General features: G+C 53.3%; 1 protein-coding gene across 1 annotated transcript in view; it reads right to left on the minus strand.

Annotated features, from left to right (window-relative positions):
- The window catches only part of Ptgs1 (prostaglandin-endoperoxide synthase 1), a 21,556-nt gene extending 4,887 nt beyond the window's left edge, over positions 1 to 16,669 (minus strand). The window contains exons 1-9 of the mRNA XM_055600989.1: positions 16,617 to 16,669; positions 16,424 to 16,516; positions 10,215 to 10,331; positions 9,727 to 9,867; positions 9,417 to 9,560; positions 6,580 to 6,761; positions 6,397 to 6,480; positions 5,075 to 5,321; positions 2,772 to 3,058 (exon numbers count right to left, since the gene is read on the minus strand). Of these exons, the coding sequence (XP_055456964.1) occupies positions 2,772 to 3,058; positions 5,075 to 5,321; positions 6,397 to 6,480; positions 6,580 to 6,761; positions 9,417 to 9,560; positions 9,727 to 9,867; positions 10,215 to 10,331; positions 16,424 to 16,516; positions 16,617 to 16,623 (1,302 nt within the window). The 5' untranslated portion in view covers positions 16,624 to 16,669. The remainder of the gene's footprint in view (positions 1 to 2,771; positions 3,059 to 5,074; positions 5,322 to 6,396; positions 6,481 to 6,579; positions 6,762 to 9,416; positions 9,561 to 9,726; positions 9,868 to 10,214; positions 10,332 to 16,423; positions 16,517 to 16,616) is intronic.
- Between the last annotated feature and the right edge of the window lie 10,697 nt (positions 16,670 to 27,366).

Here is a 27,366-nt window from a genome sequence, read left to right on the forward strand (position 1 = left end):
GGGGGGGGGGGGGGGGGGGGGGGGGGGGGGGGGGGGGGGGCTGGACAATCCCCTCTTTTCTTTACCAGACTTGCTTTGCCTGCCTCTTCTTTGGAGAGAGAAAGCCTCGAATTCTGCAATTAGCAGCTAGGCTTTCAAATGCAAATTCCTCAAGGAGTTTAACCTCCCCAGAAGTGTTTCCACATAGGTGTTAATTACGATCACCTCCTTCCTGGGAAGGACCCGGGAGATGACAAAACCTGGTGGGACGCAAAATACTGGGCGGAGATGCTGGTGTGTGTGCGTGTGCCTTTAGGCCTCCTTTGCCCCGGGGGAGCCGGGAGCCGCAAGCGCAGCCTCTGGTAAACCCAGTTTAGAGCAGGGGCTTACTGAACCATATGCACATACATACGGTTCAGTACTCTACCATTTCAAACAGCCACTTGGGGGTGGTGGCCTTAGAATGTATTCCCTGTGGATAGGAGAACTATATAGTCTTCACGGGTGTAGACAAAGTCATGTTTGATGAGGGAAGATCATAATCCAGGAAGTGATGCCTTGTTTGTTCGTGTCTGGTTTTTGAGACAGGCTCTCATGTAACCCAGGCTGGCCTCGCCATGGAGCTAGAATAACACTGAACTACTGACTTTCCTACTTCCACCTCCAGAGTGCTGGGATTGCAGGAGCGTGCCTCTGTGTCCAGCTCAGTGGTCCCTTTTCAGCAATACCAGCGGCACAGACACCATGTGATAAGGTGATGGAGGTAGACGGTTGAGTGGCACTTCTACAAACCGAGGAACCCCAAGGACTGTGGGGGCTAAGTGAGGACGCCTAGCCTCACACTAAGTGAGAAACCATGGAACAGGTTTCTCTCTGGAGCCCTCAGCGTGGCAGCGCTGAGGACTAAGACACCGCTCGAAGCGTTTTGTTGGAAACCCCTGGCACACAGACACAGCACAGGCTAAGCTTGTGTTGCCTCGAATGCCAACATGGGAGGGGTAAGAGTATCCAGCTGATGTGGGTGTGGTTATAAAAGGAGATGAAGGATGCAAAGCCGTTGCCACAGTGCCAGTCACGGGGCAACATCCCCAGATGGCGATCATGAGAGAAACGCCTGCTTTGTCACATCCCTGCTCCTTTTTAACATCCTGAGAGCAACACCTGCTATCTTCTGACAGTTTGAAAAGCTAGGCCTTCCACCTCACAGTCCACAGCCTCACACGAAGCTCACTATCTCTTCTCGAGCCGCGTCCCACCTGAGAGCAGAGGGACAGCAGGAATCTGTCAACTTATGCTGCTGGCGGCAAGTTTCAGTCAAATTACCAGGAGGAAATCTAAGTCCACTAAAGGGTCACAGCTTGTCAACAAGGCTGAGGGACAAGGATGGCAGAGACGCAGAGGGCTAAAGATGAGAAGGAGGGGTCCAGAGAGCTGAGGTAAAGCAAGGGGGGCTGCCAACTGCAGGGAAGGAGGGATTTCAGAGGGAGTTGGCTGGTAATCCCAAGGAAAAAGTGTTCATTTGGCATGGCCATGACGTAGGTGTCTTAACAACAGAAGAATATTCCTTCGCGGTATGGAGGCCAGAGTACCTGATGCTTGCTCCTTCTGAAGTGGATCTCTTTGGCTTACAGATGGCCACTTTCTCCCTGGGTCTGCATGGGGTTTTCTTCCTGGGTGAGTCTGTCTTAATCTCCTTGTCTCAAGGACACCAATCATATTGGACTAGGGCCCCGCCCCAATTTCCTATTTGGTCTTAATTGTCTCTTTAAAGAGACCTCCAAACATGATCCTGAGGTGTTGAGGGTTAGGATCATAGCATATTAATTTAGGGGAAGACACAACTTCAGCTGATAGGAAATATAGGATTCAAAAAGCATTTTAGGTATAGTAGCATATGCTTGTAGGGGCCTCCTATCCTTCAGATGCCCTCTGACCCTCAGGCCTTTGTACATGCTGTCTTCTCCATCTAGAACACAGTCATCCCCTATCACCAGGACCACGCCTCTCCATCTCCACCTCTCTGCTTTGCTGTCACCCTAACACTCAACTCTGGGTCACAGAGTTGACAGAGCATCATGGCTTTCTGTACTATGGTCCTGTACTAACTTAGAATTCTGAGGACATTAGAAAACACCTATCATGGTCCCTTATATACAACAAGTACTCAGTGATGCTGGCTGCTACAGGACTGTTTCCCTTCTATGGTGTAAGTGCCAAAGAGACAGGGTCCAAGAACCACATAATCTTGTTCATCTCCATATCCCAGACATCTGGAGTAATGCCCGTGCTATGGTTTGAGCCTGAAATGTATCCCATAGGTTTGTACTTTAAGCACTTGCTCCCCAAATGGTGGCACTCCCCAAAATGTGAAATCAAACTGAAGCTGAGTCAGTAGAAGCCAGCCTTTGATGGTTACAGCTCAGCCCCTGGTTCCCATCTCATTGTCTCCTGCTCAGCTGGGATTTGTGTAGCCTCTACCTTGAGCTCCTACCACCACAGACAGGCTCACTCTGCCATGGCCTCCTCGCTATCACAGACTGTAATCCCCATGAAACTGTGAGCCAAACCCTTCCTCCTTTGAGTTGCTTCTATCAAGTATCTGAGACATAGCAACATGAAAGTAATTAAGAAAACCTCGTATTGTCACCTAAGTGTGAGATTTCATAAGGGGCTATTTATGGCCTCCTATAGAAGTGACACTATGCTCATTCCACAGATGAGGAGAGAGGGGTTTGGAACAGGCCTGTTGGATCCCAGAGCCTATCCCTGATGACGGTTTCTCTGAAGCTTACCCGGCCAGCCCTCTGGCGAGAGAAGGCGTCCACCAGCGCCTCAACACCGTAGTCCACCAGCATGGAGGTGTTAAACAAGAACTGCTCGTAGCTGTACTCTTGTGAGCCCACTCTGAAGGAGTCGGGCATGAGTGGGTGCCAGTGGTAGAGATGGTTGAACTCAATGGCGATGCGATTGCGGTACTGGAACTGGGCTCGGAACAGCAGCTCCGGGTCAAACTTGAGCTGCAGGAAATAGCCGCTCAAGTGCTGCACGTACTCTTCAATGATAATTTTGATGGTTTCCCCTGCAGGAGGAAGAGAGGACACAGGGTCAGCAAACCTCGGCGTGTGGGAGACGGGGCCGCTCCTGGAAAGTGCATGCTTTTGCCTCCTTGCTGGCGCTGGAGTTCATTTATTCCACCGGGTCACTTCTGCTTTGTGTCTTTGTAAGGGGATGTGAAAACAGAACTGTCTCAGCCTTGACAGAGACACCCAGACAATGGCACTGCTGCTTCAAAGGAAGGCCCTGGGATGCAGTAAAGGGGTAATCCAAGAGCTGGTGTCCAGGCTAGAGGGAGATGGCTGAGAGGTTAAGAGCACTGGCTCTTCTTCCCAGGTCAACTCCCAGCAGCCGTGTGGTCATTTACAATCATCTGTAACTCCAGTTCAAGTGGGTCTGATGCCTTCTTGTGGCTTCCACAGGCACCATTCACATGGTGCACAGATACGCATGAAGGCAAAAACACCAAAACATATAAAATAAATTAAAAAAAAAAAAGAAAGAAAATTTCCCAACCCCGATGTAGCCTCTTTCTTACAGTTCATGACAAGGGTTTGGTAGCATGATGGGGGGGAGGGGGGCTGGGGCAAGAGGATTGTAAAGCTGGTGCCAGGATGGTCTAAATGAAAAGATTTGTCTCAAAACAAAACAAAAAATTAAAGCTGAGAAACTCTGAAAGATATCAAAGCAAGGTGCTACATTAGTGAGAAATGTCATTTCACTGAAACCCTCAGGGAGGAAGGAGGACTTCAGAGAGTCCCTTGACAGCTGCTGCCAGAGCCAAAATAATAATAACAATTTTTTTTTTAAAGCCACACAGCTGGGGAGCCTTGCCCTAGGCATTTGTTTAAATGTAATTTATTTCTCCTGTGTTGTTATATACTTCAGAATCCCGTGAGCAGAGTTTTTCCTTTGCTCCCTTAGGAACCAGCTACATACAAAGCAAGCGGACAGGAAAAAGGTAAGTTGAACATTTCCAGCTGGATAGTTAAAGGAAACTGATATCTGGACCAATCAGCCAAGAGATGAACTGGCTTTTTAGTAGACCGACCTGGAGCCACGGGATTTGGAGTTAGCAGATCTGGCCTCACACCCTAGCTTCTGTCCGTGTCTGCTTGTCTCGCCACAGCTCACCCCCCCCCTCACCTGTCAACTAGGCTCTATTCCTATCCGTGGGATTTCCATATGCCCGTGCATCAGGTCACGTGAGGAGACATTTACGCCCTTGTCAAGGGACTGTCAACACGGGCTGGCTGGAGTCCTGCCTTTGTCACAGTGTCTTCCACCAGCCAGGGTGCTGGGCAACCTCTAGCCACAGACCCGGCCTCTCCGGTGACGGTCTGTGAGACGCAGACTTGAGAAGAATCAGCCTGACCAGCCCCGGGCTATTCTTATCCCCGGTGCCCGACTCTGCCAGAGGCCAGTGAATTAGGCTCTATATTTGGGACCAGCCATGCCCAGTTGTGCCCAGAGGCGGTGACTCAGACAGAACATGGTCAGGACAGAGGTGTCAGGGTCCAAGCTTCCAGGCAGGAAGCCCTCTGACATTTTAGGTTACGGACCCACCCCCGTAGGAGACACAAAAATATCTTGTCCCTGAGTCACCTAGAATCTGCCAAACTCCACAAAGGCTAGTAGGCTAAGAAGGGGAGACCGGAGGGTTCCTGGGGGAGGGGTAAGCTGGGGTTTGACGCTGTGCGCCGGGGACACAAACTGGGCACAGCACAGGGGGGAACCGAACTGGGATTTGAGGTGGCCGACCAAATGTGCTCGGCGCTTTTCCCCTCGGACTCATAGCAAACCCTTCCATCAGCATCCGCAGGATGGAAGGCCTGGGGCCTGAGGTCGCAGCCAGCTGAGACCGTCCCTCTCAGGAATGTGACCACATTGGCTAACTCTCTTCTATTTCCTGCTTTTCACTATTAATTTGCCCTTATTTTAATTTGTTTACTGAGTATGAGTGGCCAGACAGGGCTTGGGGCTCAGACTGTCCCCAGGTGCAATAACCCCACTGCCTCCCCGCTTCTCCGCGCATGCTCACCTATGAGGACGAGGCGGGCGGTCTGGAAGAGCTGCTCGTCCTCCCAGGTGGGGTGCTCCTCCTTCAGCAGGTCGCACACGCGGTTGTGCTCGCGCAGCCAGATGGTGGAGAAGAGCATCAGCCCCGGGAGCAGCCCAAACACCTCCTGGCCCACGGCCATCTGCTTCTCGGGCGGGACCCCCGGCGGGTAGTGCATCAACACGGATACCTGTCCCACGGAAGGCGGGTACACCTCTCCGCCCAGCACCTGTGGACGAGGCCGCCTGCCAACCTGGGGCCCTCCTCCACACAGCTCTCCACTTCCGGCTCCCGCTGGCCCATCTCAGCCCTGGCCCACCTGCCCGCTGCTCCTCAAGTGCCTGCCCTAAACCAACGCTTGCCCTATTTCCATATTCCGGTGCGATAGCCGCTGACCCCTGATGGACCTGTGGCCCCTGAGCACTCCAGATCTCGCTACACCGAAGACCTCTATTTCACTTAGTTTAGATTTCTACATGGCTTCGTTTTAAATTTTCCTTCTTAAAGGTTAGTACGTATGTATGCCTGCCTCCTGTGTGTGGGTGCCAACAGAGGCCAGAAGAGGGCGTCAGATGGCTCAGAGTTGGAGTTAAAATAGTTGAGAGCCTACACGTGGTGCTGGGAGTAAGCCCAGCTCCTCTGGGAGAGCAGCGAGTGCTCTTAACTGCTGAACCGTTTCTCCAGCCCCTTAGTTTTAAATTTTAAAGCGGACATTTTAGCTGTTGGGTATGTGAATCTACTTATTCAACTGTAAATTTTATGAAATCGAGGGAGAGAGAGCGATCAGCTATCTCCAATGAAAGTCTTTAAAAAAATCTTACTACATTTTTGTTTGATGCTTGTTTTGTTACATGCTTGTTTGTTTGATTTTGCTTATGTGTGCAGAGGCGAGAGCTATCTGGGGCCAATGCAAACCTGAGGACATCTCGTGGGAATCAGTTCTCTCCTCTCTCTGCATTGACCCCAGGGATCAAACACTGGCCGCAGGCTTGGTGGGAAATGCCTTCCCCAGCTGAGCCATCTTACCCGCCCCAGCCAAGCGTGTTATCAAAACCCAGCTCCTCTGTTTTTCATTTCTGTTAGGGAGGCCATTAGGAAATTTGAACTACATAGGAGGTTCATGCTGCAGTTGGGAGGCCAAGCCTGACCTTTATCTGCCTCCGCCCTGTGAGCGCCTCCCAGCCTTTCCTCTTAGTCCTCCTGAGCACCTTCACTCTGGTGGTTCTCCAGTTTCCCTCCCCAGCTATGTGTGTAAGAGAGAAAGGGAGGCCCTTCCCATCGTCCTGTCCCCAAGCCGGCACTACCTGGTACTTGAGTTTCCCATCCTTGAAGAGCCGCAGGCGATACTGTCGTTCCAGGTTATCTCCATAAATGTGACCAAGGTCCACCTGAGGACAAAGGAAGGCCCACTCAGATCACCTGGGTTCTGACGACGCCTGCGCAAAGTGGCACATGAAGCCTCCCCTCCCCCGCCCCCACACACTTACCCCATGGCCCAAGGCCTTGGTGAAGCCAGGACCCATCTTTCCCGAGGTCTTGAAGAACTGGTGGGTGAAGTGTTGTGCAAAGAAGGCAAACATGATGTTGGTGCCCTGCGGGGCAGGAGTGAACTTCCTTCTCAGCAGCAGGCGCTGGGCCAGAAGCTGAACATCTGGCAGCTGTTTCTTCCCTGGTTGGGGAGCGGGGGTAGGAAAGAGCAGTAGGTGCCTAGGTCTTGATTGTGTCCCCCTGTGCTGGGGATCACTGGGCTCCCAGAAGTCCCCAGGCAAACTAGGCCATGCAGGAAGGCCAGAGCGTCCTCCTCAGGGCCAATCCTCCCTTCCCTACATAGTCTGTAACCTGCTCTACCAAAAGAAAGACCTTGAAGTGTTTGCCAAGGGAATGGCCTGGTGCTTGGAATTGGCTTTTAAACCCCCTACAGGTGTCCTCCTATAATCCCAGCAGTGGGGAGGCCGAGGCAAGGACAGCTCCAGTTAAAGGCCTGGCTGGGTGACACAGAGAGACGGCATCTCACAGTCATACCAAGGGGCCAGTGAGATGGCTCAGCAGATAAAGCGCCTGACACAGAAACCTGAGCTCAAGCCCTAAAACCCACAAAGAAGTGATAGGAAGAAAATCAACTCCGCAAGTTTGCCTTACAGCCTACACACACATACACACATTAATCATTCATTAACTTTAAATGAAAGAAAAACTTAGAAAATGAAAAGTGGGGCTGGAGAGATGGCTCAGAGGTTAAGAACACTGGCTGTTCTTCCAAAGGCCCTGAGTTCAATTCCCAGCAACCACATGGTGGCTCATAACCATCTATCGTGAGGTCCGGTGCCCTCTTCCAGTCCACAGGCACACATGCAGGCAGAACACTGTATAAATAATAAAGAAATAAGTGAAAGAAAGAAAGAAAGAAAGAAAGAAAGAAAGAAAGAAAGAAAGAAAGAAAGAAAGAAATAGAAAAATGGAGCTGTGTAATGTGGTACAGGTATTTAACAGCAGCATGCAGGAGAAGAGGCAGGCAGACCTCTGTGAGTTCAAGGCCAGCCTGGTCTACATGAAGTTCCAGGCCACGCAGGGCTTCATAATGAGATCCTGTCTCAAAAAAAAAAAAAAAAAAAAAAAAGGGGGGGGGGGGCAGGGCTGGCTACAGTAAGGCTGGCTAAACTGTGAACTGTGGGTAGTTCTGAAACTAGAGCATGGTTCTTCATCTCCTCCTCTCAACTTTTGTGTACATTTTCAGTTTTCCCATGATTAAAAAGTAACAACAACAAAGTTAGGGTCTGGGAGATGGCTCAGTGGTTAAACACACTGGCTGCTTTTCCAGAGGACCTGGTTTGGTTCCCAGCACCTGCATGGCAGCTCACAACCATCTGTAACTCCAGTGCCAGGGGATTTGGTGCCCTTTTCTGGCCTCTGCGGGCCCCACATGCACATATAGCGAAAGAAATGCAGGCAAAACACCCACACCCATAAGATAGAAATAAATCTACTTTAAGAATTAAATATTAGAGACCACATCGCCCTGGAGCAAAATAACCTGCGTTTACAACCGGCAACACTATGTGTTAACTATGTGAACAGAGATAGACCATGTCCCCATGTATAAAGCAGGACTATGGTATTTGACACAGTGGACCTGAGGCTCGGCTTGGAGGAAGGAAGCACAACAGTAAAACTTCAGTTACGATACACCTGTTTTAAACAATGTAATGAGGCAGGAGTCTGCCATGACATTACAAAGAAGAAGGTCTTCCTTAATCAAGTCCGTGTCAGAGGGGCTGTTGCTTACTGTCCTCATAGAAAAAGGCAAGAGGACCTCCTGTGTTCTGGTAAAGGCTTCCCTTCCCCATACCGCATGTGAAATCCTGTGTTGAAGACCCGTGGGCAATAGATGTGGATTAACATGTTCAACTGGACTCCGCAGCCTTTGGTCCCTCTGTTTTCACCCCAGGAGAAAACAGAGGGACCAAAGGCTACCTAACACTTTAGAATCATTGTTGAACAGGACTGACTCCTGCAGTGTTGGAAGGAATCAGCTGTCTCGGTAGCATTGGCCGTGCTTTGGGAATAGCAGCTAACTGTGTGAGTGAAAACCATCAGTGTAGCATCCTGGAGACCCCAGCAGGGACATAAGTACACACAAACTTCACAAGGCTGCACGGAACTTGTGTCCAACAGCGACACCTTGTGGCATCAGCTGAAACAACAGCAATGCTGGATTGCCAGCTTTGCCTTCTTCTAAGGTGCATGTGGTTGGTTCTGAACTGCATGACCACAAAGGTCTCTTAACAGTTTGGGGTAGAGTGAGAAGTGGTCCCAGGAGGCAAAAAATAAAAAGTAAAATTTAAAAAGAGACACTCTTTATTCCCAACCTTGGTGGGGCCCGGGAAACTAGTAGAAAAGCAGAAAGCTGAGTTAGCACCCCAAACACCCTGTTCCTTCCTTCTCCCTTCCATTTCAGCTTCAAGTCACCACTCAACAGAAACCCCTTCATCAGCAGACAAGAACGAAGTAGACAGCCAAACCCGAGGGTACCATGGGAACTGTAGTCAGCCTCTCCCTCTGTTCCTCAGACAGCCCAGGGGTGCCTCAAACTTGAGATCCTCCTGCCTCAGTCCTGGGAATCAACGCACCGGAGCAGGCAGGTCTGCCTTTCTTTGTCACCTTAGGCAAAACCCTGAGCTGCCTCTTCTGTTCTCTTTTTGGTACTAGACATGCTGACTGCCTTGCCTCGCTCCACTCATCTATGAAATGGGCCAGTAATGGATTTTCCGCCTGCTTTGGCCTGGAGAGGAGAACCCAGGCCAGTTCCTTACCCCAGGCCCTTTACCTTTGGTCCCCATAGGTGTGGGACAGTCTTTGGGTACGGAGGGCAGGACACGGGTGTAGTAGCTCACGTTGGAGAAGGACTCCCAGCTGATGTAGTCGTGTGCCGAATTGTAGGTTGGGGGGCTGGGGATCAGGTTGGACCGTACTGCAGAGCAAAAATAATGGCGGCAGTCTGCTCTCAGCCCCGTCCCGCGCCTCCTCCCTGCCTCCTCCCATGTCAGGCCTTGTTTATCTGGCAATCATAGTGTCTCCACCCTGCTTCTTATCAAATGCCAAGTTCCCAAGATTAGAGAGGCTGGCCCCGCACCCACCTGTGAGCACCAGGCGCATGAGCACTTCACGGATGAAGGTGGCATTCACAAACTTCCAGAACCAGTGCCCGTGAGTCAGCAGGAAATGTGTGAATGAGGGGCTGGGCCGCAGGGAGTTCCGCAGCCAGGTCCAGATCTCAGCTGCAGGGATGGTGGGGGCCACTGAGTCCATCCCTTCTGACAAGACCAGAGCTACCCATGGGGAGAGGATAGGGACCAAGCAGGAATCTACAGGAGCGAAGAAGACGCAGGAAAGAGCCAGGACCCAAAATTGGAGGAGGAAGCATGGAGAAGAATTACCACAGAGTGGGAGTGGACCAAGAGAAGAGCTCGCACGAAAGCCAGGCTTGAGCAGGATCAAAGCCAGGCAAGGAGGGAAAAGAGCCAGGGCCAAAGAAGAAGGCAGGCGTCAGGGTGCAGTCCGGGTATAGAAAAGATCCTCGGGGGCGGGGGCGGCAGGAAAGATAGGGGCTGGAGGCCTAGCTCACGGATGGTACAGTTGGGGCCCGAGAAGCCCGTGCGAGTACAGTCACACTGGTAGCGGTCGAGGCCAAAGCGGACACAGACGCCCTGGTTCTGACACGGGTAGTAACAACAGGGGTTGACTGTGGGTGAGAAACAGGCGTTAGAGACACACTCAAACAGCCTCCCGACCCACCCAACCCCTGAGTGTGGAGAAAGGGCACAGGGGCAGCTCTCTCCTAAATGGACTCCGGACTCCTCCCCCACCCACCCCACTCCTGTACCATAGACATGACCTCCACCCCCTTCCCGGAACCCCCAGCCCAGCCCACGCGTGAAGAAAGTTCTCCCTCCCTGCCTGCTGTCACTACAGGGGTCAGGAGAAGATCCTGCGCCGCGGAGCTGAAGGGGCTATGCCCGAGGCTGATAAGACAGTGTGCCACTGGCTTCTGAAGGCCTCACTTCCTGCCTCATCAGAGCCACTCGGCAAGGGCATGTTTGTGAGCTTCAGAGAGGAGGTCAGGGTGTGAGGGCGTTTCTCCCAGATGAGCCCCTCCCCCGCCCCCGTGCTGGGTTCTAGAAAACAGGACCTTCCACTAGCTTTGCGTTTCCACAGAAGGGAGGGGACTCATCATGGCCGCTTTGCAGACACTTGGGAAACTGAGGCCAGAAAAGGTCACCAGGAAATGGTCATATCAGGCCAACTGTCCATCTCTTCACTTCCTCCCCTCCCCTCTCCCTCCCACCCCCCGTCAGGTTCAGCAATCAAATTCCAGGAAAGAGGTTTTTCAAAATCAATGATAGCGTACAAGTGGCAGGGAGGGGGACCCTGAGATCGCAGCTGCTCCAAAAAGCCCAGACTTGACCTAAGTGAACTTAGGGTCTACATGCTAAGGTCTTGAGAGAGTCAAATGCAGAGAGAACACAAGAAGCCTGGCTGGAAAGGAACACCCTGAGCCGGCAGTGGGTGAACTCTGTACACACCCCCCTTCCTCCCTATTCCCACCTCGTGTGACCCCCAACAAGGAAGCCCCTTCCTGTGCCCAAGCCCCAACCTTCTGACTGCCACCCTCTTCCTCTATCTCTCCAGCAATCAAGTTACACAGTCACTCAATTCGTCTAGGCTCAGCCCCTTTTACATACACTGCTCAGCCGGGGAAACTGAGGCTTTGGGGAGACAAAGAGGCTTAGCCAAAACAACAGGACTCCTGGCAGGAGGCATCTTCCTTTGGCTTTCACAGAAATGCCCAATCCTTTCTGCAAACACTTCTCTTTCTGGGCACAGGGCCAACAGCATGGCTGTGTGTGAGTGATGATGAGGGATAGAGAGGGTGGCAAAAAGTCACAGCAGCCTGGCGTGAACTGGCCGGTCATCAAAGAGGCCTGACCTGCAGCAGGGCCTGGCCCTCTAGCCTGGGTCCTCGCCTCACAGCAGAGGCTCACTTCAGCTTTGCGGCATTCTCCAGATGCCCCCAAAACCACCGTCACCGCACACGCATACCAGGGAAGTTGTACGAGTCATGCAAATAGCTTTTCCTAGGCCCTGGTGACTTTAAACAATTCCACAATGACAGAAAAGCTGGACAGAAAGGCCTTATCAAGCTGCCACAGGCAGACCTGGCAAGCAGGACCCAGGGATTAGACCTGAACGACCCCAGCCCTCCACATCCCTGTGTGCTCCCACCCCCAACCCCAAGCTGGTCACAGTCTCAGAAAGGTAAAAGGGGCCTCACTCCACTTTCTGCCCGACTGCCTGCCAGGGCTGGGACTCCTCTGACCACCTGCTGCTCAAGTGCAGTTCACCTGCTGTGAGCCTAACTTCCCCACCCCCACTCTGGCCTGGGCCCTCTCATGCCAAAATACACTCTTACTAGTTCCTACTTCTACCTTAGCAGGGTTCTCAAGCGGTCCTGAAGGTCAAAGCGGCTATAGAACCCTCTCTCGCCCCTTATTTAGATTCTGTCTCTCCTTCACATACCTTCCAGCCACTCCAGAGAATCCTGTTCTGACCCTTGCCCAAGGCTCCCAAACTCCTCCTCTCTCTCCTACTGTTTCTCCACCCAGAGGGAAGGCCACGCCTTTCCAGTCGTCCATCCCCTCACTGGGCCCCCAGGGCTCACATCCTGGGCTTGGCCAAAGGGCTCTCAGGGAACCATTGGTGACTGAAGCCTAACAAATATATGTGGAACTAATAAAATGGCGTGATGAGACTAGCCATTCCCTGCTGGCCAGAGAGAGATGCTTTCATCCTCCCAGCAGTCCCCTGAGGCTAGCTCTGAGGCCTCTTGATGTCACCACGGTTTTCACTCCAGCTGACCAGACTGCTGCGGCTCCTGCGCCATGTCCCAGCCAAAAGAGGGCCCTCCCTCCTAACCAGACTGTGGCCAGCTTTCCCGCCCTCCTCCCCACTCTCTTTCCATAAACACCAGCTGCCCCAGGGCAGGAAAAGTCCTCTTGGGCAGGGACAACAGCCACAGGAGCTCCAGGATGTGAAAGTGTGTGAAGAGGAGACTGGAGGCCATGCTGACTGCGGCAGCCAGGATGGGGAGACCATTGCATAATGAGGAACTCCAGGCTCGGGGAAGGTGAAGGGCTCATACTCCAGCCCACAGCTTCCAGACTACAGAACTAACGTTTGAACCTCCTTCCCTCTCCTTGCCTGACTCCTCCAGAGATGTCTGGGACTGGATTTAGGAGAAGGGTGCGACAGTCACACGGATCCAAAGGCTAAGGATGTTGCCGCCTCTTCAAGGTGAACTTTGCAAAGCCCGAGTGAATGTGAGAGCCTGCTGTCCCCACCTCCTGCCATAAGCAGACCTCCAGCTACTCCACAGGAAGTTGTCCTTTCGGTCTGACTTCACCCCTGCATGCTATCCACTCCTCTGCCCAGCAGAGGAGTCCATTCTACTGAGCCAGCTCTCTGACCAGGGGGTGGGGAGAGGTCCTCTCTACAGAGACCACCCATCTTTCTCAATGGAATTAAGGAGCCATCAGAGGAGAGAACTGGGAGGTACAGGCACCCAGCCTAATTTACTTCAGTGACCCATCTTCAGCACAGGTCAGCCACCAAGGAAAAATGCAGAAAAGATGAACTCGGAAGTGATGTGGTCCCCGGCTGAATCCAGGAACAAGCCCCTTCCACAAGTGCCTTATTTTCCTGTCTGTCCCGTAAGCAGGTAGAGCAGATATGTCAAAGGGACTCCCCAACCTGTCTGTACGCTAGGGAATGCCAAACCATCCCTTGAAGTTTTTCCCATCATCCCCCTGCCCTCAGCACAGAACTCTGCAACTGTTCTCACCGAGTGCAGAGCGATGGACAGACCGCCACTGTGCCTGCAAAACCCACAGATGTGGAGGCCAGAGAAGCCGAGTTGCACTCCCACAGATAGCCCCTGACCGGGATTTCTCAGCTCTAAAATCCTCGCACGGATTTGAGTACGATATTCTCCAGCCCAAAAGCTGGGGATCAGGACTTACAGCCAGTCAGGGCAAGGAATAGGGAAAGCTGGGGAACGCCAAGTTCTCCAGGATGTAGTAGCCACATCAGGCAGGAGAGGCTGCACCCAAATTCCCCAAGAATAATATTTACAGAAGCTCCAGGGGACTGGCGTCCAAGAGAAAAGCAAGCCTGAGTAGCCAGGCCCGGGTCTTCCCGACACCATGCCTGTAGACAGAACCAGGCCCGATACCAACATGGCCAGCCCAAGCAGCAGCCCACAGCAAAAAAGGAAGGCCCCTCCAGTGCGCACACCTCGCTGGGGCTAGAGCCAGGAGCTGCCAAGGAAGACAGGGAGGCTTCATCGGGTACTCAAACCTCACCCCATGTGCAGGAGTCAGCCTGGCCTCAGGCTCCTACACCTGGCTCACAGCTCCACTTGCCAGATCATGCCCTCTAGCTAAGCATAGGGCACATAAGTGGGTTGGGCATGATGGCACATGCCCTTAATCCCAGCCTTAGGGAGAGAGAGGCAAGTGGATCTCTGCGAGTTCAAGGCCAACTGTTCATAGTGAGTTCCAGGACAGCCAGGGCTACACACACACACACACACACACACACACACACACACACGGTGGGGGCGGGGAGGCAAGCATTTGAACACTGTGGCTATCCAGCACAGTCTTGCGCTCAGTACAATGCCATCTCTCCCCCCGTCAAGAGGCAGAGGCCGCCTTCCTTTAAAGCAGCCTGCAGCTCCGGGTTCCAGGCGGACACCCAGGCAATTTGGGCCTCAGTTTACTATAGGCAAGCACCCACCCGCCCTCTGTCTTGCCCTTAACCCTTTCAGGAGCATCCTGGCCGGCTTTTCAGCCTGCAGGGTCACCCCCCAAACCATCTGCCTATCCTTACACTCCAGGTGACCCTGTATTCACACTAGCCAACACCCCCCTCTCCCTATTGTACCTGTGCTCAGGACACTGCCTCCTCCAAGAAAGACTACCCCCTCCCCCACACACACAGGACTCCAGCGGAAAGCCAGTCTGCCACCACCATCTGCTTTCCTTCAAGATCTAGTTGAAATAAATGCCACCTCCTCCAAGAAGCCCTCCTGACTCCACACAGAGCCAGCCATCCTCTTGCTTCTCTCACCCTTAGCCATGGCCCTCACCACCCTGTGCTGGCTTCCGGCCCACCATCATCACACTGTGCACCCCAGTGCCACTCTGGACGCCTGCATCCCTCCACATCAGACTGTGAACTCTGGACTGCCAGGCCCCAGCCAAAGGCTGGCCCAGAAGCCCTGGGAACGCAGAACAGAGAAAGTCCACTAGAGCGCGTGCAACACGAATATAAGGAGAAGGAGCACCATGGCTCCAGGCACGTGCAGCTTGGCCCCCAGGTCAGACCCGCTCCCTGGCTAAAGCGGGGGACCTGGAAGGGATGAACTGGAACACCGCGATTTCCGGGCAGAGCCTCGCCCTCCTGGCTGAACTCTACCCCTCCCCCACAAGAGCCTGCCAGGAAGACAGGTGAGCGGACACCAGATCCTCAGGGGCCCAAATGGGCCCTGGTGAGAGCTGGACTCATCCTCAAACGGGAAGCCCAGGTCAACGGCCAGCCTTGGCTCTACCACCGCTCACTGGGGCTCTCCAACAGGTGACCCCGCCTCCTCGGCCTCTCAAAGATCTGTTCCACAAACCGGATCTAACGCAGCTCTTGCAAGGCTGTTGTGAGCCCCAAAGGAAACGCCGCCCAACCCTGATCTTGGTAAGCTGCGGGGCGCTGGGTCAGAAACGCTTCCCGGCCCAAACCCAGGCTTCTGCGAAGCAAACTCTTCACTGTCTCCATCCTAGCACCGGTTTCCCCACTTCCTCTCACTCAAACGCCCTCCTCCAGGAAGCCCGCTGGGATTCTCAGTTCACTCTGATACCGCCCTTCCCTCCTCTGCGCCCTCCCGAGTCCCTGCAGCACCCAGCAGCAAGCCCCGACTCCCATTCCCTCGCTCTCTCCACTGCCAGCTTTTCCTGGCCCCGTTTTAGAGGTGGGTATCCAAACTGGAGAGAGGGGAAGGAAAGACAGAGGGTGGGACAGAGGAAGAGGACATGGGAGGAGTAAATCCTTTTTCTTTCCTCTCCCCCACCGCACTCATGATGGAACCAGAAAGGTCTAGCGAACCGTTACAGGTATTGGGAGTGTCTTGGATTAAGGCTAGTCCTGAGTTCAAGTCCTGAGCCCACCGTGCACTATGTAACTTGGCGGTGCTATCGCATTTACTGAGTCTGGGTTTCCTCATCAGTGTGAGTCTATCTGCCTCTTCCCAGGTAGCTGGTGCCCCAGGGTCTCCAAAGCTGTGAGCGTGAGGATCCGCGCCCCAAAAGTTAGAGGCTAAAGAAAGGGAACTCACTGGCTGTCCGGCCCGCCCTCCCCTTGGCGCCCGCCGCTTCCTCCCCAAGGAGCCCCCACAGGAACCCGCTGGCTTCTGGGGGGCGGGGGTACGAAGCTGCTTGGAAAGTCAGAGCCCAGAACAGGTGAGAAGTTAGGGAAGGCGTCCCTACTCCCCCTGCCGGCTCGGGAGTTCAGTCGCCCGTGTGCCAGAGAGACCCCAGGTAGGCCCTGGCCACCGCCGCACCCCTGGGGTTCTCCAGGGAGCCCCCACCCCAGAAACGCAACAGCCCACTCCCCGGCACCGCCAGCAGAAAGGGGAAGCGGGGGCCCTCTGGAAGGGAGCAGAGGGAGATGGACCAAACCCGCGGCGCGGGACCTCGGATCTCCGTGGGCGCCCAGGGGGCCACCTACCCGGTGAGGGCGCCGCAGTGTCTGCAAACAGGACCGGGGGTTGTGGCGTCAGCAGCAGCAGCAACAGCGGGAACTGAAGCGAGGGATTCTTTCCTGCAGAGAAGAGAGACAAGTTCAAGTTGAGCCTGGCGTTCAAGGCTCCGCCTGCAGGCCACCGATCCCAGAGCGCGTGGGGCCTGGGGGTCGGACTCACGGCTCATGGCTCTGAGAGTTGATGGGTACGAACCAACCGCCACCGCTGCCTCCTCGGCTGGCAACTCGGTGCGACGCCAGTACTGCCCCAGCACCGACCGGTCCCCTCCCACCCCTCCCACGGCTCCACCCCCACTCCTCCCTCCAGTTGTCACCTCGACTCCCTCTGCTCCAGCCTTGGCCAAGATGTTTTATTCATTGTTGCATGGTGGCCCGGAAGGCTGTCACTCAAGATCCTTGGGGTGCACGGCCTCCCACCCTTCTCCTTGCTGGTCCTCAGTGTACATGATCTATTAAGCAGGCATAGAAAACCACCCTAGGCAAATACACGGATCTCACGTTACCCTGTAGACAGGGCACTTTTTTTTTTTTTTTTTTCAAAGTTGTCCAGGGCTGGCCAAGTGCCATCTTGCAGCTGGATGGTCGGCTAAGCTTTTGGCTCTTTTTTACAGCTGGGGAAACTGAGCCTAGAAGGAGCAGAATCACAGCATCTCCTGGTCCTTTCCCTTGCGAGCTCTCCCCCTCGGTTTTCCCAGCACACCCAGCTCACACCCAGGGTCGAGGCTTGGTGGACAGGCCCGTTCATCCCTGTGCTGGCTCTCGGGCATCTCTGGGCACAGGAAAGAAAGCGCACCAGGTGGGAAAGGTGGGGCCTGCCAGAATGCCCGACCTGCTTCCAAGCCAGAGCTGTTCCCATGCTCTACTGGGACAAGTGCCAGCTGCTCTAGGGAGACCGAGCAAGCCAGGACAGACCCGGGGAGGAACTGGAGCCCCAGGATACTGAGACCAGCTCCGGCTCCCCTGCATCTCCAGATGCAAGGCCCCTCCTGGAACCACCCAGCCGGGCAAGGAAGCATGAGTCAGGTGGCTGTCAGCAAAATAATGAGGGCCAGGAGGAAAGTTGAGGTTCCATTGCCCACAGGAAAGAGGACCTTCTGGTGATCAAGAAATAAAAGAAGAAGTGGCATGAATCTCTAACCTCTACTCCCAGGCCCGCCCTCACCCTGGGCCTGGACCCCAGGAGTCACCCGTAGCTCACTCCCAGACCTCTGTTCTGTACTGAAAGCAACAAATGCTAACTAGCCGTGGCACTGGAGGGAAGAGGCTTGGCCTGGGAATCAAGAAAATTGAGTCAAAGTCTCCTTTGCTATGACCATACACAAGCCTCTAGGGCCGGCTTCCCATTTGAACAGTGGGATAATCAGACCAGGTAGTTAGTAAGGGCAGGTTCTGCGCCAGCAGAGAGCAAATGAGCCCTGGCTGTACGCACACTCCGGGCAGATCGTGCCACCAGAAGATGGATGCTGTCAAGGAGGGATGCAATGGGAGTACGGAACTGATGAAGGGAGGATGTAATGGAGGTCAAGACACCAGCCAGGGTGCCAATACAGGCCTCCAGAGACCAAGCGTAACCAAGAAGGTGGAGCAGCAGAGGAAGGCGCAGACAAGAGAAATGGTGGCTGAGGTGCCAGCGCCTGCCAATTGGCACCGGGGTGTGGGATAGAGAGGTAGAGAACATTCAGATGGGGTTGTTCCCGGGGAGACCACTCAGGCACAGGCAGGCAACTGGGACAGTAGAGTTTGGATTTGGTCCACCTTAAAGGAGAGGTCCAACATGCAGGTGAATACTCAGGTTGGGAGGACATCAAGGCTAGCTCATGGCCATCCCTGTTCTGCTAGAAGGCTCACGGCCCACAGTCACCTTTCCCTGCGCTCCTGCTCCACAGGACACACCGCCTTCCGGCTCTCTCCAGCAGGAAGCTCTGTGTGCTCGCGGTGGTGAGAGATGGAAGATGATCCTCTCCCGCCTGAAGTTGTCTTGGTCACTCTGGCCTCCTTAAACCCCAAGCACAGGGTCTGGCTGACTAAAAAGATCCCCAGAGGCTGGTTGCTTGCGTGGGATGAGCCCTGATGTGAAGAATCCAGGAAAGGAGCTGCAGAGCTGGCTGGGCAGTTAAGAGCACTTGCTGCCCTTGCAGAGGACGTGGGCTGGGTTCCCAGCATCCACATGGTGGCTCACAGCTGCTTCTTACTCCAGTCCCAAGAGAGCTGACATCCTCGTCCTCTGTGGGTACCGGCCACACCTGCGGTGCATATGTGTTTGTGTGTGTTCGTAGGCATGTGTGCGTATGAGCAAAACATTTACACAACGTATGGTAAAGTAAAAGTAATCTAAAATAAAAATGTTTAAATAATAATTATACAGGAAAAACTCATGTGACCAAGGAGACCAGAGCCAGGTCCATCAAGGTGCCTGCCAGCACATCCATCTGCTGGGGTGACCCCGAAAAGGCCGTTGCCTGCTTCAGTTTCCCACTGCACCCACTGCTAGCCAAGGTAGCAAGAACCCGCTTCTCTACCCCCAAGTGAGTGATAAGGCATTCTCTCTCTGTGTGCTCCCCACCCCCTGCCTCATGCCAGTTACCCTCCTGCCTACCTAGCACACATCTGAATGTGACGGGGAGGACCCACCCAGCATTTGGAAATCCTAAGCTGACTCTCACCTGAATCACTCGTGAGCCCAACCCCACCCGCCCCACCTCTGCAGGCTAGTTCACAGAACAGGAAAGTTCTGCAGTCAGCTTCAAATCTCTTCGAATCTCAGTCCCAAGCCCTGCTTGGTCTCCACTTTCACCACCGCCTTAAGCCTTCGGCTGCCTTTTGTGGGCCTCAGTTTCCCCGTCTGAAAAAAATGGGGTTACTCATTCCGTTTCTGCAAGAGCTCATCTGAAAACAGCAGGAGCCAGTCCATGTGGGCATCCAGCCTTCACCTGGAGCTCAGCACCGGTTCTCTCTCCACTGACTCTTCTTCCTTAGCTGAGCAGGACTGGCCTCGTGGAAAGTTCTCTGCCCCTCCTCTGTCCCTTCTCAGTGCCAGGTGTTCACTGAGTATCGGAGATAATGAAAATAACATTTCTTCTGAATCTACTATGTATATATAACCTATGATATTTATGTGTGTATGTATATCCCTTCCCCAGTAGCCCTGGGAATCCAATATTGCCATCTCCATTTACAGAAAAAGAAAGCAGAGTCCCAGAACTGTAGTGGTTTGCTCAAGGTTACACTAAGAGGAAAACAGAAATCCTGCAGGTCGGTAAAAACCACAAATCCGCTTGCCTTTTTTGCTTAATCCTCAAAACAGCTCAGAGAGGAAAGTAGCATAATTCGGAAGGAGAAGCAGAGGCCCAAAGGTTCCTCTAGACCTTGGGTGAGTCAAGGAGAGAGGAGTTACAACCACTGCTGGGGCCACACTGGGTGCTGAGAGCCTCCGTCCCTTTTGTAACTCACAACAGCCCCTGTTAGATTTTATTCTTCTTCCCGTTTCTATAAGCAGGAAAGTGAGCTGACCTGCTAGAAGCTGCAAGCTATAGGTGACAGAGCTGAGACCGGAGCCCCGATCTGTTGGATTTCAACCTGCTCTGCCACATCCTATTGCTAACTCTCCTAGACTCCTGTCACTATGTCTTCAAAACAAACACCCAGATCCTGCCAGGGATAGGCCGAGAAGATAAGCAGGCAGGTGGCTGGTGCCTGGAGAATTCCCTGTTCGTCTGGGAAGTTTCCACTGCACGGCCCTCTGCCAGACAGATCTCACCACCTGATTAGCACAGGATAGCTCAATGGTCCTTCTACCAGTGTCCTCCTCACCCTTCTCCTACCATCTGAGCAATCTACAGAAAATCAGACATCAGTTCCTCAGGTCATGGGAACTCAGTCACCCATGACAGGAGATGAATATATATTCCTATATAGTCATCATATGTATGTATGTATGTATGTATGTATGTATGTATGTATGTATGTATGTATATAATATGTGACATATTTATGGTATCATATGTGTATACATGCATATATATATGGCTAAGGGACCAGGTTGTTCCAAAGGTGGCTGTGACTATAAAATGTCACTCCGCCCCACCCCATCACAGCTGAGGAAGAAGAGAGATTGTCACAGCCTTCCTTTGATATGTGAATCACCCTGAAAACTCTACTTAGAACCTTCCCTAGCTCCCACTGCCTTCAGACCTTAGCCTAGACCTCAAGCCCTGTCACTGCCTAAAGACCCATAGAATCATGGAAACCCAGACGATCTGCTTTGTTATAACTACAGCCCCTGAAATCCCTGTGCAATCTTGAGTAAGTCACCTTCCCTCTTGAGTTTAAGTCTCCCTACTTGGGAAAGAAGTCTGTTGCAATAGTCATGAGGAACGGGGGTCCCCGGAACCCGGGTTCAGAGCCTGGCTTCCACGGTCTAGCTGTGTGATTCTGAGTGGCTCATTTGATGTCTCTGAGCCTAGTTTCCTCATTGGGCAACGAAGACAGTAATAACCATTCTGAGGGGCCCAGGATCACTTAGACCAATCCATAGCCCCACAAGGCATTCGAGAAATGACTGGTACTGGTGTCACCATTATAAGTAATAATTATACAGTGAATTCCATCTGCCATTGTGGTCCTAGATTATGGATATGCCAAGAGAATGATGGCAGAAATGTGCTAGCTTCCTGTGTCAGGATTACATTTAGATGTAAATGAAAAAAAACAAAACAAACAAACAAACAAACAAAAAACAACAACAACAAGAAAACCACACGTGGGAGATTTAATCAAAAGAGGGGGTGGGAAGCTTCTTCCTCAAATGGCAGGAAGAACCAAGATGGAGATTCCAGTCAAGCTCAGTCATGTCAGGAGAGGGCTCTTCAGTCACTCCTTCTGCTGCTATATCTGTCACCACCATCCCTCCCCCCTCCCTAGGCCCCTTGCTTCAAGTGTGGAAGGGCTGAGATACTTCCACAGACTCCCAGGTATTTCTCTTCTGCCAATTTTGTCACATGGCCTCCCTCAACTGCAAAGGAGCTTGGGAAATGGAGTTTTGTGATAGGCAAGCAAAGGGCAGTAAGTGCAGACTGGAGATGGGCCAGCCACCTGGCTTCGGAGTCTGTCAGAAGCCAAGAAAAGAGTGTTTCTGGTGTGGGCTGACTCCTGAAGAGCGCAGGCACAATCAGACGTTATAGTTCTGAGGGGAGCAGCCTTTTCCAGAAACAGCAGGACCACAGTGAGGCGCAGCCAGGGGCTCCCGGAGAAAGTCCAATTCGGCTGCCTGCAGGTATCAGAATTCTATGGCTCCTCTGGGCCCCGTGGCCTCTTATAAAATGGACCAACCACGTAAGAAACAGCCATGCCCCAGTGCAAGGACATCTCATCCCTGGCAAACTTGCACACCCACACCGTGGCTTAGAAACGTAGAGGGCAGGAATTTATACTTCAAACAACTCCTCAGGCCCCTGGCCAGAGCTGCAGAAGTCCGCTGTCTGGAGCCTTTCAGATGGAAGTGGCTTGCCTCACCCCACACAGGGAGTGTGCCCCAGCGTGAATGCTTTGTTAATCACTCAGCACCACTTAGCCATAAACAGCATGGAAACATTCTCACTTACAAGTCAGCAGCAACCCTTTGGGGGGGGGGAGGAGAGGAGGGAGTGGGGTTCACCTCCAGGAAGCCCCCTGGAGAAGCTGGGATTGTTTCCAGTGCAAGAGGCAGACATTCAAGGTCACGTTGGCAAAGAAGTTGAAAATCAGGGGACAGATATGGCTGCATTAAAATTCATATTCATTCCCCCTCTCTCCCAGGACTTGAGTACCGCCAGGTTCACAGTGCCCTCATGCCCCAGTCCTGTATGACAGGAGAACACCTTTCTCCCTACAGCCTCCAAGGAGAGGGCCTAAGACCCTTTTGACCGCTCTGCCTCAGCTCCGGTGGCCAACTGCTATCATCAGGAAGATGGAATGCGCGATTGTTCTAGCTGAGCAGTCCTAGACTGTGCCTCCCCAACTTTCACCCCACCCCCGTGCGACAGAATGGGAGCAGAGGTAAAGCTGGGTTTCCTGGGGTGGTGGCTTCAACAGTAGAGCAGTTGTCTTACAAGCATGAGGAGCTGGGTTCAGATCCCACCAGGACCCATAGAAAGAGCCGGGTGCCGCACTGCATGCATTTGGCAGAGACGGGAGGATCCCAGGTGCTTGCTGGCCAGCCAGACTAGCTCACTCGGTGAGCTCCAGATCCGGGGAGACTCTCTCTCAAAAAAACAAAGGTAAAAGCAATTGAGGATGATACCCAGCGACCAACATCCAACTCAAACTAAACTCGAGCTTCACAAACACATGCATGCATGTACACACATAAATACACACACAATTTTGTAATGAATGAAGTTAAAATAAAAGAGGAAGATAGAAGCCAGGCAATGGTGGCACACGCCTGTAATCCCAGCACTCTGGGAGGCAGAGGCAGAGGCAGGCAGATCTCTGAGTTCGAGGCCAGCCTGGTCTACAGAGTGAGTTCCAGGATAGCCAAGGTTATACAGAGAAGCCCTGTCTCAAAAAAAAAAAAAAAAAAAGAGGAAGGAAGAGAGGCAGGGCAGGAACAGCTGAGGTCCCTCTATCCCTCTAGGCAACAAGGAAGAAGCAGGAGTACATTAAGAGGAAAGGCAGCCCTATACCAGGAAGATGAAGGAAGTGAGAAGCCTTTGGCCTTGGGCCTGGATAGAGAGGCAGGCCACCTTGGGAAGAGCCCAGCTTGCTTCAGCATCCAGGGTCTTTTCTTCTCTGCCCTCAAGAAACTGAGGAGGGTTTGCAGGGGATGCTGGGAGCCAGGCTGTGCCCTCTTGTACCTCCTGCTATGGCTAGAGCAGGAAAGGATGCCCACATCTGCAGAGCAGCCAAGGCCCACAGGGATAGCTAGACACTGCCCAGACACAGTGTCACAGGGAAACTGGAGTTCCCTTAATGAAAAACAGACTGCGAAGTAAGAGAGAAACAACAGGGCAGGTAAGCTGCCAGGAGAAAGGAGGAGGGAGGGGCGAGGAGAGTCATGCCTTTTACATCACCAGCCAGCCTTCCAGCCTAAAGGAAGAAGGGAGCTTTGGAGAACCTGTGAGAAACGCTGTGTCTGGAACAGCGTGCTTAGCTTTCGGCCAGGACTTAAGAAATAAGGGGAAAGTTACACATTAATTTAGGGCTCAGATAAGCGGGCAGACAGTGGCAGGGCTCCGAGGTGAAAGCTCTGCCAGGAGCTGCCTCTGCCTCGAGGGCGGGGCTTCCGGGAAGGGAAAGCGTATTATCTCATTAAGATAATTCGTCAAACCCTCTCCTCTGCAGGTCTCCTCCAGATGCCTCAGATTTGGAGAGGTCGGATGATTGGCCAACTGGATTAACTCTTAAAAGAAACAGACAATCCTGTGGGGTATTTCGGGTCTCCTGCCAGGGCCAGAAGTAGAACTCAGATTCTATTTTTGCCCAGGAGGAAGTAGCTTTCCCTTAACGGGCCTCCACCTCCACCTTTTCTTACCGTGATTTAAATTCTAAGGAAGGACAAGGTCGATAGCACCTCTGCGAGTGGGTCCAAAGCTGGATGTCACTGAGCAAGTTCCTTGGCCTCTTCGGGCCTCGGGTTTCCACATCTGTGAACAGGGGACGATGGCGGAACCATCCTCTTAGGGCTGTTGTGATGTTTAAGCAAGTTCTGTAAAAACATTTAAGAGGCTGCCTGGTGCTTAATAGGCATTAGGTCAGTATTTGTTAAGTCAGCAAGAGTGAACGACTTGATATGTGTGTGTGTGTGTGTGTGTGTGTGTGTGTGTGTGTGTGTGTCTGTGTCTGTGTGTGTGTGTGTGTGTCTGTGTGTGTGTGTGTGTCTGTGTGTGTGTGTCTGTGTGTGTGAGTATTCTCACTACACCCTTTACACACACTCTTGTGTTTGATCTTGCGGGACCCTCTCCATGGCCCTGAAAGGGGCTCTGTACATTTTGAGCCCGTGAGGATCTTTCTGTGGAGAGAGGTGAGTTGGCCAGCAGGGGTCTGCAGGTTATCCGGGCAGGCTTCACCCCTCAGCACTCCCGACCCCGAGCAGACGGGTGGACACTCTTTAAGCCAGAGATGAGCGAGGGAGGGAGGGAGCTGCAGGTCCGCCACCCCTCCAAGCATCCTGACCCACGGCTGTGAGGAGCTGTGATCCCCTCCATCCAACCAGACTCTCTCCAGCGACACAGTGTGTGGTCTGCATGTGCGTGTGCGTATTCCTGTATGTGTGCAGAAGTGAGTCACTGAGGTACTGGAAAAGGAAGCACAGCCATCCAGCGGGGACCGCAGGACCTCGGGAAAGAAGCTGATGGTAAATGAGCACTGAGCACTGGTCAACCGCATGCCCACACCTCCCACTCTCTGAGGAAGAGACAGACTGGATGTGTGGGCACCTCAGGACCCCGAAACTTGGAGTCCTCCCCATGCCGCCTTCTGGATAGCACACAGGAATGCCCTCATAGCTCCGCTCCATTCCAACCATCCCACAAATGCTCAGGTGGCATCCTAGCCAGCTGCAAGAGAGGCGTGGAGACCAACACCAGCCCTCTCAGGGAGCTGGCAAGGTGATGGGAAGACAAATCGGGGGAGCTTGAGGATTGCCTTACAAGAACTGTGCAGCCTAGATCCCTCCCAGGAGGGTCCCGGCTCCCAGGGCTGAAGGCCACAAACCAACACATGCCCTGCTACAGACTCCCGTGAAGTCTCATGACAATGGCATGTCTGGGGTGGCTGCCCTCATCTCCTCTTCTCTCCTGCTGCCCTTAAATCTGCATGGTCCCCAGTCCAGTCCCCTCTGCTGCTCACCTTCCATCTCCATCCAAATCCACCCCTTTTTCCTTTGGTTCTTCACTCCCTCTCAGCTCTGCCCATCCAAGCCTTTATGGTCTTTTTTTCCACTCTGTTGCCATAGAAGGCCAGGCCTTCCTAGGCTTCCATCCTGCAGTGTAGCCTTGGCATTGTTGTTAAAATTCCTTGGGCCACACAGTTCCGCTACAAGACAGTGAAAATGTCTGGGAGGGATTTAATGTAACAGCGGGTGTGAGAATACTAAGCACACGGTAGGTGCTCAGTTAGTACCACATTTTCCTCAAGGGCTAAGAGGTTGAGAGGAGGCCTTCTGACCTCTGCTGTTTCCTTTCAGTCCTTAAAAAGTCCTCCTAGGCCAGGCATAATGCCGCATTCCTTTAATCCCAGAGGCAAAGGCAGGCGAATCTCTGAGTTCAAAGCCAACCTGGCCTACAGAGTGAGTTTCAGGACAGCCGGGGCTACACAGAGAAACCCTCAAAACAAAATAACAAACCTCAAACAAATAAACAAAATATCCTCCTACTGGTAATTCACTTCCCTGGGTAGTATTCCAACCAAAGATGCCTCTTTCCTTCTACCTCCAGTCTCCACTGCTGCCTCCTTCCCTCCTCCTACCCACCCATTCCCCATCCCATCACACACCTGCCCCAAGCCAGCATTTATTTCCCTGCCAGGGAAACTGTCTGAGAAGCCCTTAGAGGCGACTGCACTATGCCTGGAGTTAAAACGTCCCTCCTGGCCAGGGACTCATAGTACTGAGAGAGAGTAGGAGGGGCTTCCCAGCTCCAGCTGCAGTCGGTGGAATAGCATAGCACTGAAGAGCCCAGACACTGAACTCAGAGGAAGGAGATCTGGGTGCAGGAAACTATGAGAAGAGCCGAAATGCCCACCCCCAAAAGCCACAGTATCACTGCAGTCTCTGTGAGAGGGGAGGACACAGGAAACAGTTTATTTGCTGTTTTGTGGGTGAACTAACTTAGCTGCCCTCAACTCCAGGGGGAGCCCAGACACAGGAAGGAATACCCCTGTCCCAAGGCAGAGGAGAAAGCCTACCTAAGGGCTACCCCTTGCCAAGGCTAGAGCAGAGTTTACCACACTGAATTCAGAGTCCAGCCCTTGGTCACAGCTCCCTACCCAGCTACCCTCAAGGCTTTCCCAGGCAGAGAAAAAGCCCTGAGCTGAGAGCCAAGGCTGCATTCCTTCTGCCCCACCCACCACCAGCCTCCAAGGGCAGTCCTGTTCCAACAGGAACCCATGTTCCCTAGAAGGACAGAAGCAGGGCCAGGGCAGAGGAAGGACCCTTCTAGTCTCTGCCCGTGACACCCACACACCTCACCACACCAACGCTCTGGAGATTTCCCCTGGACAGCTGAGTTCCTGGGTTCTGCCTGGGCCAGCCTGGGCCTTCCTCAGAATGCTAGGTTATCCAAAAACAGAAAAGGAGAAGAGCAGGCTGTGGTCCCTGCGGTGGGCAGAGGAGAAGCTGGGTGAACTGCGGTGAGCAAGGCCCAGGCCCGTGGAGAGTGGAGAGAGGACCTGGGACACAGCCAGCTCCCCCACCTGCTCCGCAGCCACCACTTGCACCTCTACCCGACAGAGACTGAGCCACACCACACCACACCAGGAGAAGTAGTTAACCAGGGACAGCATCAAAGCTGAGCCTGAGCTCCTGGCCCCAGAACTCTCCCTCAAGGCGCTCAGGATGGAGTGTGTCTGAGGCCTTGGTTTCTGCTCACCTGTCCCAGGGATCAAATTCAGGTGGCCCACTCCCAACCCTAGAGTGCCTTCTCTGGCAGAGTTCAGGCTGTGCCTGGAAACCCTGAATCCTGGCTTCCTCCCAGGGGCTCCCTCCCTCCTCCCTCTGCTCTCTGGATGACCTCTGCCCAGGGAGCTCTTCCTTCCCCCTTTTCAGGCCCTCTCTCCCCACCCAAGCCAGGGCTCAACAGCCTCCCAAACAGCTCTGAGGACCTCAAAACAGTCTTCAGCAGGCAGATGGATGGGGCTACCCTGCGTGCTGGCTCCTGCTCCCTCCCCATGGCAGATTAAGGCGTTCTCCTGCCTGCTGGCTCCTCCCCACCAGG

Source organism: Psammomys obesus, unplaced genomic scaffold (assembly GCF_907164565.1).
Source record: "Psammomys obesus unplaced genomic scaffold, mPsaObe1.curated_primary_1811, whole genome shotgun sequence".
In the NCBI taxonomy this organism is placed as follows: Eukaryota; Metazoa; Chordata; class Mammalia; order Rodentia; family Muridae; genus Psammomys; species Psammomys obesus.